The sequence below is a fragment of the Anopheles coluzzii genome, chromosome 2, assembly GCF_943734685.1.
Source record: "Anopheles coluzzii chromosome 2, AcolN3, whole genome shotgun sequence".
NCBI classification, from domain to species: domain Eukaryota; kingdom Metazoa; phylum Arthropoda; class Insecta; order Diptera; family Culicidae; genus Anopheles; species Anopheles coluzzii.
This window is the reverse complement of record NC_064670.1, coordinates 124285524-124299117: the sequence shown is the minus strand read 5'-3', so window position 1 is coordinate 124299117 and position 13594 is coordinate 124285524. Positions and strand designations below refer to the sequence as shown.

The following is a 13594-nucleotide window of genomic DNA, read 5'->3' as shown; positions in this document are numbered from 1 at the left end:
ATAGAGCTGCCGCCACCAACCAACATGCGCGCAGGAGCGGGTTAAGCTGCCCACAAGATGTGGGGTGGTCGTTTTGTCTATATTTGCCGCGCATTCACATATGCACAGCTAGTAAACTTAAGGGCTAATTTTTTCTCTCTTCCTCTCTCTCTCTCTCTTTCTGTAAGGGACATAAAACAGAGCAGAGTTTTCCGACGTGCTAGAAGAGCTCTAACGATGGTGGTGGTGACTGGACTTGGGGCGTGAGACCTTGGAGAGACATGGTTCGGTGAGCGCATAAGTAGTGAAGCTAAGCACGTGTTTGTATAAAAAAAGCGGGTTTTGCTTGCCGTGCACTAGCAGAAAATGCATTGACGCATGGCGAACAGGAGAGGGGGGGGGGGGGGGGGGGGTGAGAAGGTTAAGCTCTTGCCGCCAGCAGGAGCACACACCTTGAGCCAGTTTACGATTTGCGAGAGTTGTTTTCGGAAGTGAGTTTTAGTTGCCAAATGTATTCCTTTTTTTAACATAAAATTATACTTAAATTAACGATCGAAAATCACTGAAGTAACTTCAATGCCGCAATACAGTCTCAACGACACACACCGAGAGCCCTCACCAACATATCCTTTAATTACGCCGCTGTGTTTTAAACTTACATATTTTATTGCCCCAATCTCGACGAGATAGCCTCGTATCCGTTCGTGGAGCAGGTCACCTTCGCCACCGGTGGCGTTCTGGGCATCCAACCGTTCCATCACATCTAACGACCTCCTTCTGGGAGTGGGGCCGAGGGGCTTACGAGGGGAACAACGATGATGACGGAATGTGTGACACACACACAGCACACAGCAGCTAACAGCAGCTCACAAGACACTTGATCTGTTCAACTTTATTTGCAAAGAATTTGCACTACACACTATAAACTTCTTGGGTGGTATTCGGGTTCCGCCAACACCACCACCACCGTTGGGGCGGACTTTAACGGGCGAACTTTCCCACCATGATCGATGAGCTGTTGAGTGTGGGGGAGAGGACACGGGTTGAAGAATGTACGAGGTTTTTAGTTACAGAAGAAGCGCAAGTAGTGGTGTGATGTCAGGACCTCACCCACGACTCCGATCAGACTTGGGCTACTGTTAGTCCGATTCCGATTCCGGTAAAAACGGAACCCCTAGTTCCCTCTGGAATTGGAGTCACGTGGAGCCGCGTGGAGTCGTCTGGAGTCATCTGGAGTCGTCCGGAGTCGTCTGGAGTCCCCAAAGATGACGGACGCTTCTGGACGATACTAGACGACGATTCCGGATCACTCCGCCCAGATAATCACTAGTTCTTTCCAGAGTCGCAGTCGTCCGGAGTAAGAGTCGCCCGAAGGCCGACACACGACAACTCTGGGCGATTCTGGAAAATTTTCGACGATACCAGACGACAACTCCGGATGGATCTGCCCAGATAACCAGCCAAAGTAAACAAAGTCCCAACCCAGAGTCAAAATCGTCTGGAGTCGGAGTCGTCCAAAGTCGACTGAAGTCGGGCGGAGTTGGAGTAGCTCGAACGCCGACTCGGGACGACTCTGACTAGGGACTACTCCAGACAACTCCGGCCGACTTTGGACAACTCTGGACGACTCTGGACAACGATTCCGGATGACTACCCCCGGATAACCACTAGTTCTTTTCAGAGTTGGAGTCGTCCGGAGTAAGAATTGCCCGGAAGCCGACACACAACAACTCTGGACGATTCCAGACAATACTGGATGATTCCAAACGACTATTCTGATTCCACGCAGATAATCTGATTCTGATGATTCCACGCAGATAATCACTAGTTCTTCTCAGAATCGGAGTCGTCCGCAATCATCCGGAGTAGTCCGAAGTCCAAGTCGTTGTCGGAGTCGGAGTTGTCCAGAATCGGTTGGAGTCGGGCGGAGTTGGAGTAGCTCGGACGCCGATTCGGGACAAATCCAGATAACTCTGGACGACTCTGACTAGGGACTACTCCAGACAACTCCGGCCGACTCTGAACGACTCTGGACAACGATTCTGGATGACTCCGGAAAAAGCTTCCGGAGTTGGTTCCAATTTTTTTGAATTTGGATCGCAATCGACTCCGAATTACTGCCATCTTTTCCCATCACTAGAGCACAAAGCAAGAGGGCAGCAAGCACGTTACTGTTGTTTTGGTTCGTTGTGATTTATATGACATTTATGGAGGAAGAGCAGTATCGGAGAGCGCGCGCTCAGTAAATGCGCACAGTTTAGTTGCAAAAAACAAACAAAAACCCAATGAAGAGTTGTTCCCTACCCCCAAAGAGGGATCGGATTAGCTGCCGGTCTTTCGGTCGGTCGGTCGAGTGGAGATCATCCGGGAAAAACTGGAACAAGAGGTTTGGAAAGACGCTCGTTTGCGTAATCGACACCCAACTATTACATGGCACAAGAACAAAATCAGCAACAGCAACAGGAAGATCCGTATCGATGAAAGTTAAACAAACAGCATGAAATGGGGCGGAAGGAGAAGGGGATGATGTTTTCTTGTCCCCCATGAGTTGGGGGAATTTTGTTTGCCAAACTCTGGAGAGCCGGAAATACGATCCGAAGATAGAGCACACACACAAAGACGCAACCTTTGGGAGTTAGAGAGGCCATTTGGCGCGGGGAGGGAAGGGATGACAACGGCAGTAAGAATGCTTCATAAAATACAAGATTCGTACGACAGCGAAATCTCTCTCTCTCTCTCTCTCTCTCTCTCTTTCTCGTTCACTCTATCAGTGCTCGTATCAGCAGTCAGATCCGGTTTTTCACTCCACCTCTTGCCAATTGTTTGTGTTTGGCGCTTCGTTGCAAACAATTCATCACGTTCAATTTGAGCGACAAAATCGGCGAAAACTACTACGGGGAAAACGTTATTAAAACGCGCTCCGTTTTTTGTAATTAAATATCCATTTAGTGAGTTTAGTGTTTGGGCCAGTGCGCAGCAAATGACCCGCAAATGAAATGAAGGTTCTGGTTGATGCATATTATTTGAATATCTTTCCGCACCAAGGTCTTCTCTCTGCTCTCTCTGCAGGCGGTTGAAATTTGAGACAGGTTGAAAAACAAAAAAATAGACACTAGACAGGTGGTGCAACTAACATCATCACCCCATCATCTCTTTCCCAATTCGGTATCGACATAAATCTCGCCGCCACATCCAAATATGTTGGGGCCACCACCGTCCTTCCTTCCACCCTCCTTCATCGGCAAGGCGACGATAAACGCCACTCGAAATATGTATTGCATTTTAAGCGCCATTGGGCCACGCAGTGGTCCTTGTGGGTGGTGGTGCTGCTTGATGCCCTCCTCCATCATTAAAATGATGTGGAAATACTGCATATCAAAGCCAAAAAATAAAACATTTGCAGCACACTCTCTACCGGAGCACGCACATGCACGCTGCTGGTGTGGTGTTGTGAACCTCTTTTCCTCCTTTTCCATCATGCCCCAAGAGTTACAAAAGGGTCCGCCGTCGTGGCGGTGGGTTTGACCCTTTCCCTTTCCTTTTTTTGTTGGAGAGGTCTTCGAAATCATGCAATCGAAGCGAAGCAGTTCAATATGAATTGGAAAAGCTCCTGCTCCTGCACCTCCATCCAACTCTCGCGCCAATCGCTGCAAAATAAAAATGTCGATTGCGGATCAACTTTCCGATGGAAAGGTTAAGCGCTGGCCTGCATTATTATTGGGGTGAAAAGGGGAGGGGGTAGGGGATGGATGGTGGCCGAGTGGGTGATACGCGCGTGACGATTCCATGGCCTGTCGATCGCGGGTGTGTGTGTGTGCCGATTGGGTATGAATTATGGCCCAGCGGCCTAGCGGTCGGTTAGTGGAGAGAAGTTGAAATTTATACCGCACAAAGAACGAACAGAACGAAAATAAAAAAAACCATGCAATACGCCGACGTGTGGGTGTCGGAGTCACATGATATTGGTATTTTTCAAGGAGAGAACACACTTTTATTCTCGGTTGTTTACTCAAAGGAAAAAGTACATGGAAAAGCTTTTAGAAAAATAAGCAGAATTATCCTGGTCACGGCACCATACAATGTTTGAAGCGTTCTTTTAAGTTCGTTTTAATCCAAACTTTCCAAAGGTTGATTTAGGATAGAGCAGGGAGCATTAGAAAATTCATCCCCTCTTTAGTAAGAATTCTACTACTCCCGTTATTGTCCTGCAACACATCAACGAAGCACCTTCACAGCAGGACAGGACCTTAAAAGCTTAAACGGACGAAAATTAGGCCATTCCTTTCGGGGGGAAAAAAGCCCGACATACTTAAAAATAGAACGCGCCCACACAACCCTTTCTTTGCACACCAAAAGAAGGAGGAAGAGAGAGAGGGAGGGTGAGAGAAAGGCACAACACCAGCAGCGTGCAGTGCAACTTACCGAGGGAGACACATTGAATAACAATAATGATAAATAATTTCACACGAAACAATTTGCGAACACACAAAAGGGCGGCAATCGATTTTCCTCGACGGCGTCATATCAATTTTCCCGTGTTCTGTTGTGTGTGTGTGCCCAAGTACATCCACCCAAACACAGTACACACTCTAGTGGTGGGTTATACGATTCATTTCACGACCCGACCCGGAGACGGGTGCGAGCCAGTCGGAATCGATTCTGACCCGTGGATGCAGTGGGTGCGCCAGGTCGGAGTCGGAATCAAATCCGACCCGCGGGTGCAACGAGTTCGGGTCGAATGATGAGTAGGTGCAAGAAAGCATAAGCGACTCCGACCCGTTGGAGCGGAGAGTTCAGGTCGGGTCGGGTCGGATTGAACCTATCTTGACTCGACCCGAACTCTCTGCACGAACGGGTCGGTGTCGCTTATGCTTTCTCGCACCTACTCATGAGTCGGGTCGATCCGAACTCGCTGCACCCTCGGGTCGGAATGAACCCACCTTTGCTCAACCCGACCCAAACTCGTTGCACCAACGGATCGGAGTCGCTTATGCTTTCTCGCACCTACTCATGAGTCGGTTCAATCTGAACTCGCTGCACCCGTGGGTCGGAATGAATCCACCTTGGCTCGACCCGACCCAAACTCTCTGCACCAACGGGTCGGAGTCGCTTATGCTTTCTTGCACCTACCGGAGTCGTTGCACCTACTGAACCTACTTGTACCTTTTGGGTCAACCCGAATGACTCCTGGTCGCTTACGGATGGCTCCGACACCCAATAGGTTCGGGTCGACCCGCCCATCACTAGTACACACACGCCACATAAAAAGCAGCGAATTGAATTTAAGACTCGTCGTCGTAGTCATCGTCGTTGTGGCCGTCGTCACCGTTGTGTGGTGGTTGGAGTATGTGGAGTGTGGTCTCTCCCCATCGCCAGTATATAATTGCAAAACTAACCGAAACCGCATTTTTATCCTATAAAAACGGGTCAACGGGCTAAAACCTACTGAACACAAACACAATAAACAATAAACGGAAAAATGGGAAAATCGACTGTGTGGTTGCTTTCCGCCCCAGTATCATGTGCGTTATGCGATATCGAGCGTGTCCAATTGCTGTATGTGTGTGTGTGGCGGGAACTCGGGCAAGCCTTAGATCTTAATTGCTTTTGTTAATCTAATCGTAGCTCGTTCCGAAATTCGCCAATTTCACGGAGCACCCGACGACCACCGGGGAAAGACGAAACGAAATGGAATTGTGACGCCCGCCTACACCACACCACGCGCCCACACACACACACACACACACACACACACACACAGTACGCAAGGAATACGTTTTGGGTGGGCAGAGGTAAGGTGTATGGAAGGATATTATATCCTTCCCCATTTGCTGTGTTTCTTCCCAGAGGCTAGAGTGTTGTAGTAGTAGTACTACTACTACTACGCCGTCACCATCGTCGCCATCGTCGTCGTCGTCGTCTATCTGTTGCGTTGGTGTCCCTTGGGAGTAGGATTCGGGTGCCAAAATGGCGGGCCATCGTGGAAAGCGTCGCCATCGAAAGGCAAGAGTGGCAGCAGCTGGTCGTGTTCGCTTTCTTGTGACGCCACCACAACAGCAGCTCGCTTTTCCCACTGCATTACAGAGCATGGGAGAATCGGAATTCTGTAAACAAACACCAACAACAGGGCGAGAGGTTCTTGTGGCAGTGCAAGAAAAAAAAGAACCAGAACTTGGAATAACCCACCAAAAAGTCATCATAAAAGTCAACCCTCGAAATGGTTGACAATGGTATTGATGGTGATGGTGCGCCGCGGCCAAAAGGACACCCCTCAATATGTGCGCCAGCAAAAAACGGTCAAAAAATGCAGTTAAAATCATTGGATGGCTTTATTCTACCCTTACTCAGAGACTTAGACACAGTGTGGTCGTCGTCTGTTGAGCAAATAAAAATGTATTTGAAATGATAAATAAAGCCACACACACACAAAGTCGAGCCAACCATATAAATGTAACGACATATCATATCATTTGAACGACTTTGTTATTTACCACGGGGCCCCCACATCAAGCCATTCACATTGCTCTGGAAATTGCCATTTTCCACGACCAATTACTGTTTCATACCATTGCTGCTGCTCCTTTCATGCATTGCTTCATGCGCGTTTAAACCAAACGCAAAAAACAAACAACTTCCATGGCGCAAGAATAAACGCATTCAAGCGATAAAGTATGCAACAGGTGTTGTTATTGGGTGTGTGTGGGGTCAACTCCTTTTGTCCCATTTACGAATGTGTGCGTGTGTGTGTCTGTGTCCACACTACACTCTATCTACTACTCCATAACGGTCCACTGGGATCAATTTCGGGTGCGTTAATTTATCTACGCTCTCTTGTTGCCGCTTCCACACGCCCGCCCAGCAGAAGCAGCAAATGGGCAATATTTAGATGCCACTTTTCGAATTAACATTCACAATCAACCTCCCCCCTCAGAACTGGTGGTGTGGTTGCGTGCCATAAGGTCGTAAAAGTTCGTCCGAATCGCAAAGCGGACCGAATGATAATTAAGTTGCGAATGGAGCGGGACAGCGCACAAGAACACGGGCCGGGGCAGGGCCTGGCAATGATGGTTCTTCTCTTAGAAATCGCACCGTCTGCCGCCGAGACGCGCATCCTTATGTTCGAGTTCAACTTTCATCTCTGATCTGTGGTGTTTGTGCGTTCTGCGTGTCCTCCTTTTTTGCTCTTCGAACATTGGCCCTCCGGACGTTTGGCGGTGTCAAAAAAGTAATGACATGTTGCTTTCACATCGAACCAAATTACTATTCATCGAGTCCTTTTTTTACGTGTATCTTTCAGTTCCCCCAGAAGAAGAAGGAGGAGGAGGAGGAAGGGTTGAGATGGAGGAAAATTCATTAGCTCTAGCTCGAGCGGACAGGACAGGGCGTGCTGGCGCATCGAAGGGGGTTAAAGGCGTTCTTGTGCGTCCGTGACCTCTCTTTAGCATCAGAGAGAAGGAAGGGAAGGAAGGATTCGGGACCAAAAGAACAGTAACATATTGGTCCTGTGTTATGCAATACGTTTCAGACGAGGATCACGCCGAGTTTTGCATTGTTAGATGGTGATGGTGGATTAACTCGAGCTTTTAGATTGGTGTTTGAGACCTGGACCTTTTTAGGTGGGAAACGTTGACCTTAAAGAATTGTTCAGACAACAACAGATATATTAGAAAATCACATTTTGATGACGTCTTGAAACCATGCTTTGGGCTAACAAAACTAACATTGGAATATTTGGAAAAGCTAGTATATGATGTAGATAAACTGATTCTCTTCATCATATTTAACCCCCTCAGAAATTAAAACGCAAGGCGAGCATTATTTGTTGCTCCCATTCCTCAACATCCATGGCGCAAGTACTTCTGGGCGCACTTCTTCTTAACCATGCGATTCCACAGCCATCAAACACGCTCTGTATGATTCGCATAATTTCGCGTAACAGACCTTTCGTCTACCATTCAACAGTTTGCGAGGGCAACAGTCTCCCCAGAGAGAGAGAGAGAGAGAGAGAGAGAGAAAGAGAGAGAGAGAGAGAGAGAGAGACGAGGAGGGAAAGAGAGTCACAAAACTTCCTCCGTTCAATGTGATAACTGCTGGCGTTGCCGGGCCGGCAAAGGAGCCGTGGGGCTAAAAGAAAGCTCGTCAGTGGACAGTGTGTCTCGCCAAGGCGATGAGAGAGAACGAGAGAGGAAGAGAAGGATGGAAGTTTCATTTGAATTTTCTTCACGCACGCGTCCTTCTCGTCGCCGCCACACCTTCTAGGATGAGCGTAGAGAGTTTTGGAAGGCAAAAGGATAATGTAGTCAGCGCGAACAACCCTACGGGCTCTCTTTTCCCCGTCTTCCCCTTCCCTCCCAAAACCGGAGTCATCAGCAGCCACATGGCAGACCATTTCCAATTTCCTTCAGGAGGTTCTTGCACTGTGTGTGTGTGTGTCTCGAAAGAGCTTCGCAAGGAGCTCGGAGCTGATGAGTGGAAAGGAGGGAAAGAAATAACAAGCTGCTCACCCCGTACAAGCAGAGCACACCGTTGCCGTAAGCCGGGAAAATGTTGGGTTTCCCTGGAATTCCCTGGTTTCTTGGTGCGGTGGTTTTGCATCACAAGAAGCGTTGGAAGTGAGAGGATACAGCGCACACCACCACCACCAGGTAGGTAGGGAGGAGGATCTTCTTCTCGCTTTCGTGCAGATGAAACGCAATAAACGCAATAATGAAGATTAATCCTGTAACCCAGGTAGTGTGGTACGTGTGCGTGTACTCCAGTTTTCTCTTTACACGTGTTGAACATTTGTACCATAACCAGAAGCCCGAAATGGTCGAGAAACTGTGTGCGAAAGAAAAGCGAGCTTCCTTCTTGCGCGCTCTTGCTAAATGGAAATCCCCCGAAGGATTAAGTTTGGGTCAAAGTTTCTACGAGCGAGCGAACGAGCGAACGAACTACGGGCCACGTCCCAAAAGCTTGTCTAGAAACACACAGACACACACCCAGGAAATGGGATAAGCACGCCGGATTCTGCTCGATCCCTCTGTCTATCATCAGCATCATCAGAAGGGGTGGTGCTGGGTCTGTGCATGGTTGATTGATAGCAATGGGGATTCATATTTGATAAGTTCGATAAACTTTTGGTCTGCTAGCAAAAAGGCGCAGGCCAACAAAACGGACCTTAAACTTTGGGAAATTCAATTCAACCAACCCCCCAATGGCAAAGTGCCGTCCACCAAGGAAGGGAGGCGAGAAGTTTGAAAATGACCCGATGGCAATTAGACGTTTAAAATCACTGCCTAATCATGTTTCCGACAGTGTGTCGGCCCTGTAAGGTTGAAGTGTTTTAGATTGGGATTTGCCAAGGGTGGCCCTTTGCTAGCCTTATTTGACTTTAACTCGAGAAGAGGTGGATCATACACCACTTTGCAGCAAATAATAAAGTCAACTGAAAAAGGGAGAAACCCCCTATTAGGTCTCGATCATTCGTTCTCTCTCTCTCTCTCTCTTTCTCTCTCTTTCGCTCTTGCTCTGTCTCCAGCACACGCACAGCAAGAATGTACTTTGGCCAGGCCTTTGATTCGCAGGATGTAGAAGACGGTGTCTCGTCCCCCGCACACTACTACAAAGCTTTGCATGCAAATCGATTGACCTATTTTAACAATCGATAGGACCACACCGTTTCTCCATTTCGTTTCGTTGCGTAGTAGTGTAGCAAGGCGCAAAAAGGCTTTCCATCGGATGGCGTTAAGTAAAAGTATACTTCTTCCAAGAGTGAAGGTCACTCTTCAGGTTTGAGCTTTGAGGATGAATGATTGGAAGGGGAGTTGTGTACAACAGTAACCTGATACCAACGGAAACTTTACAAGAGAAATGGACCACACCGAGAGCATGAAAGGTACACACAAACACACCATAAATGAATTAATTTCAATCATCGGCAAGGTGTCACCTTCTGTAGGAGGACACCATCATTCGAAAAATTAATGCGTTTTTACCATTGCCAAAAAGATGCCACTAGAACCTGCTTCTTCGTGGTTCGCTCATTTCATCGCATCAAAAGTCACGTCACGGGGCAAAATGCTTGTCGGTGCCTGCCTGGGTGTGATGTGACCGGGAGAAAATTCCCCACCAACCAAGCGAAAGCCCATTAATTCATCGTTTTCGCTTCTCTTCCCATCCCATCATTTGCTCGGACGGAACGTGCGGTACAAGTAGCAGCCCGCCCATCAACAGTTTTGTTTTTCCTCCGCCCCGACCACAGGCAGCACAGCAGCTTTTCCATTTCCTTCTTAGTGTACCGGAGGCTTTTTCCTTTCGTTTTTCCGTTGCTTCGTGCTTCGACATTTCCCGCATGTGTACACACCATCACCACCACCACCAGCAGCAGCATTTAATCGGGTGACATTGATGAGGTTGAGGTTAGAAGGTTAACGAACAACACGAACCTTCTTGGGGAGAAGCTTGGTGGCTGTGTGTGTGTGTGTGTGTGTGTGTGTGTGTGTGTGTGTGTGTGTGTGTGTGTGTGTGTGTGTGTGTGTGTGTGTGTGTGCGGGGCTGAGTTTTTCCCTTTCCTTCCTTTGAGATGGATTGATGAAGAGGACACAGAAGAGCACACGGTCAGTGGAAAAGTGGGCATATGAATTTGATTATGTCATATATGCTGCCGCTGCCCCGTATCCTCTTCCTTCCTTTTGTTTGTGTGTGTGTGTGTGAATGGTGACCTAAAGTGCATCTTTTTGCGGTGCCGATGCTTCTCATTTAACGGGGGGACGGCATTTTAACCGACGCAAATTCATACCGTTGCCGTACGAAGAACGAAACGGGGTAACAGGAGAGAAGGTCAAAAGTTAACCCGTTTCCATAACACCTCCAAATTGTGTAGATATGTATATATGTGAGACCCAACGACAACGACGACGGGCGTCTATAACGAGCGCTTGTTTGTGTGGTGTGCGTCAATGTTGGAAGGAATGTTTAGGGACTGGGGAGCGGACCGCCCAAGGACTGCTCGGGTAGGCGCTTTTTGCCCTAACCATACAAAACGGAGCGGGGGAGGGGGCAGCACGAGATTGTAGTAACCAGTGCTGCTCACGACGAGCAGAGACACAAATGGGCGGGAAAAAACGACGGTAACACTGGCCTTGGCTTTTCCAACCCGTTCCACAAACTCCGGCCGGGGAAGGCAACAACCAACCAGAGTACCACCGACCATGAGACGCCCTTCGGTAAACGTTTGCTTACTCTCTCTCTTTCACTCTCTCCCTCTGTGTGTGAGTACTAATTATACATGTCGCTTTACCGTCCGGCATTGGGAGAACGAGGAAAAGCAAACTTGAAGAAAAACGTACCATAAACTAACTTCCTAGACGGTGGCTAGACTTGAAGCGTCCAAATTAGGGGAGTACGAGTCACCCTCTCTTCCCCCTCTCTCACTCTTATACACTACAATTGATGTGGACAAATTATCCACATTTAGATAGTGTGTCCAAGAAGTGCTTTTTTTTACGTGTGAGCTTTTACTGCCTCCACAAAAACACTCCAAAAAAACGGGGAAATGGGGAAAACCCCACAATTTCCCTTCGCCAAAAATAAATCCCTGTTTCTCTTTAGATCGCTTGTCAGCCCCTGCCTGCCTGCCTGTCTGCCAATTCTATCGTCCTGGGGAGTAAAACACACATTTCACTCAACGCCACCACCACCACCCACCAGCCAACCCAGAAAAATTGCAGCTGTTGTCATTCAGAATTTCAGAATGGGGGAGTTTTGTTGAAAAATGGAAAGAAACACAACACGTCGATCAATCGCTATGCGATATAAAAATGCCGCAATTCGGTGGGTGAACCAATGACCGACTATTCTCCCAGCCCAGCCCCCAGCATTATATGTCTGTGTCGAGGTGTTTTGGTTTTTATTTTTTATTTTCGGGCACAAAACTCAAAAGCTGTGCGCTTTTTCAGTGCCGGTTTGCCTGGTTTATGTATGAGTGGGTGTGTGTTGATGCAGTGAAGCTGTTTTTTTGTGTTTGCCCTTTCATCGGGAGAAGATATCCCTTTCATCGTGAAGGACACACACAAACGCCATCTTCAAAGGACGACGACGAGCGGTGTCGAATACATTTTTAATCATTTTCTTCGCATCCGCAGTGAGCAGAGTCAGAGAGAGAAGAAGTTGCCTGCTTTTTGGGAACGATAAACACACACACACACACACACCCGCAATTCTAGGCACATAAAGTGGCACATTTTAAACAACCTTTGACTGAGTTTTTGGCCAAACGTATGGTGAGCTGAAGAAGCAGTCGTTCTAGAGAAGAGGTTTATCGCCGTGAGGTCGTATAAGATAGTGAGCTGTAGCTGTTCACCTCCCCCCACCCCAAAAAAAGGCTAAAGGACGTCTGAGTGAGCTCCTCAACAAAATGAATCATAAAATAAAGCTCACCCACCCTCCAGGAGTTTTCTTAGGAGATGAAAAAACCACAACACTGCGCCGCCCCGCGCCGTGACGTCAACAGATGGCAGAGAGATAGAGAGCGAGAATTGATTTTCCAACGACACTTGAAGCACATTTTGAAGACCACCAAAAAGGCAAAACCATTAAAACGGGACCGGATGACGACACAAACAGAGTTAAACCCGACACAGTGTAATCGAAGGGTTCCTCTCTTAAAAGTCTTGATGAATATTTAACGACTGGTGTTGGTGGTGGTGGACCCACCCTTACTAATACTACTGTGTGTCGCTCTCTCAATGTCAATAAACAAAAAACAACATCGATTTGGTGGCGCTTGTTTAAACACATTCCAAATGGAGGGATGAAGAGAAGGAGCAGCAAGCAAAGCGAACAGTATCAATTTCCAGCGGGAGTGGAGGAAAACGGCCCAGCGACAGTGCTGCATTAAGCACAGGAAATTAAACAAACTCTTAAAGGGAAGCTTTTGTCCAAAAACAGAAAAATGGGGCGAAAAAAGCATCCCAAACACTAGAGACGGCCACAAAGAATAAAAGAGGATAAAATCATCCAAAGCTCTAAACCACCGGCAAGCACCACAAAGCGCGCTCTACACACTCGTCGTTTGTTGGTTGTTTTTTTTCGCACAACAACGAGACACACAAAAAAGATAGGAACGATTCTAACTAAAGTGACGACTACTGCCTTGTCTCTGCTTCTTCATTCACCACCGCATGGGGGTAAATATGGCAAGCGCCAGCAGGCAACGCAAGGGAGGAGGCTTTTTCTTTGAGCAGACTAGAGGAAAACGAAGCGATTTAGACAGCTTATCTACTTCAAAAGCCGGTCACAACAAGCCGGACATGGTGATTAGGCTAGTAGCTAGCGAGCGAGCGACCAAACGAACGAAGAGGATGACATTGATTGACGGACACAAAGGGATTGGTTACGAAATCGCCCCACATTCGATGGCGGCTTGCGCTGGGAAGGTCGAAGTTGAGCTGGTGGACTTTAAGGGGGGAGAGAATTTAGATTAGAACTGATAACACCGCATACTGCTGCTGCTACTGCTGCTTCTGCTGCTGCTTGTGACTAATTATTTGTTGCTTGGGGAAATAGGGAACTAACACCAACCTTACACACAGCCACCAAAACACACACCTGAATTTTAGATAGCGAGTTTTAA

General features: G+C 47.8%; 1 protein-coding gene across 7 annotated transcripts in view; it reads right to left on the bottom strand.

The window, feature by feature from the left end:
• LOC120961028 (lysophospholipid acyltransferase 6) overlaps positions 1–13594 on the bottom strand; it is a 30732-nt gene that overhangs the window by 6196 nt on the left and 10942 nt on the right. For 2 of the 7 annotated variants that reach the window (XM_049607072.1, XM_049607071.1), the window contains exon 2: positions 639–994. The exons of the other annotated variants lie outside the window; for them this stretch is intronic. In XM_049607072.1, coding sequence (XP_049463029.1) covers positions 639–737 — 99 coding nt within the window. In that variant the 5' untranslated portion in view covers positions 738–994. The remainder of the gene's footprint in view (positions 1–638; positions 995–13594) is intronic. 7 annotated transcript variants of the gene reach the window in all.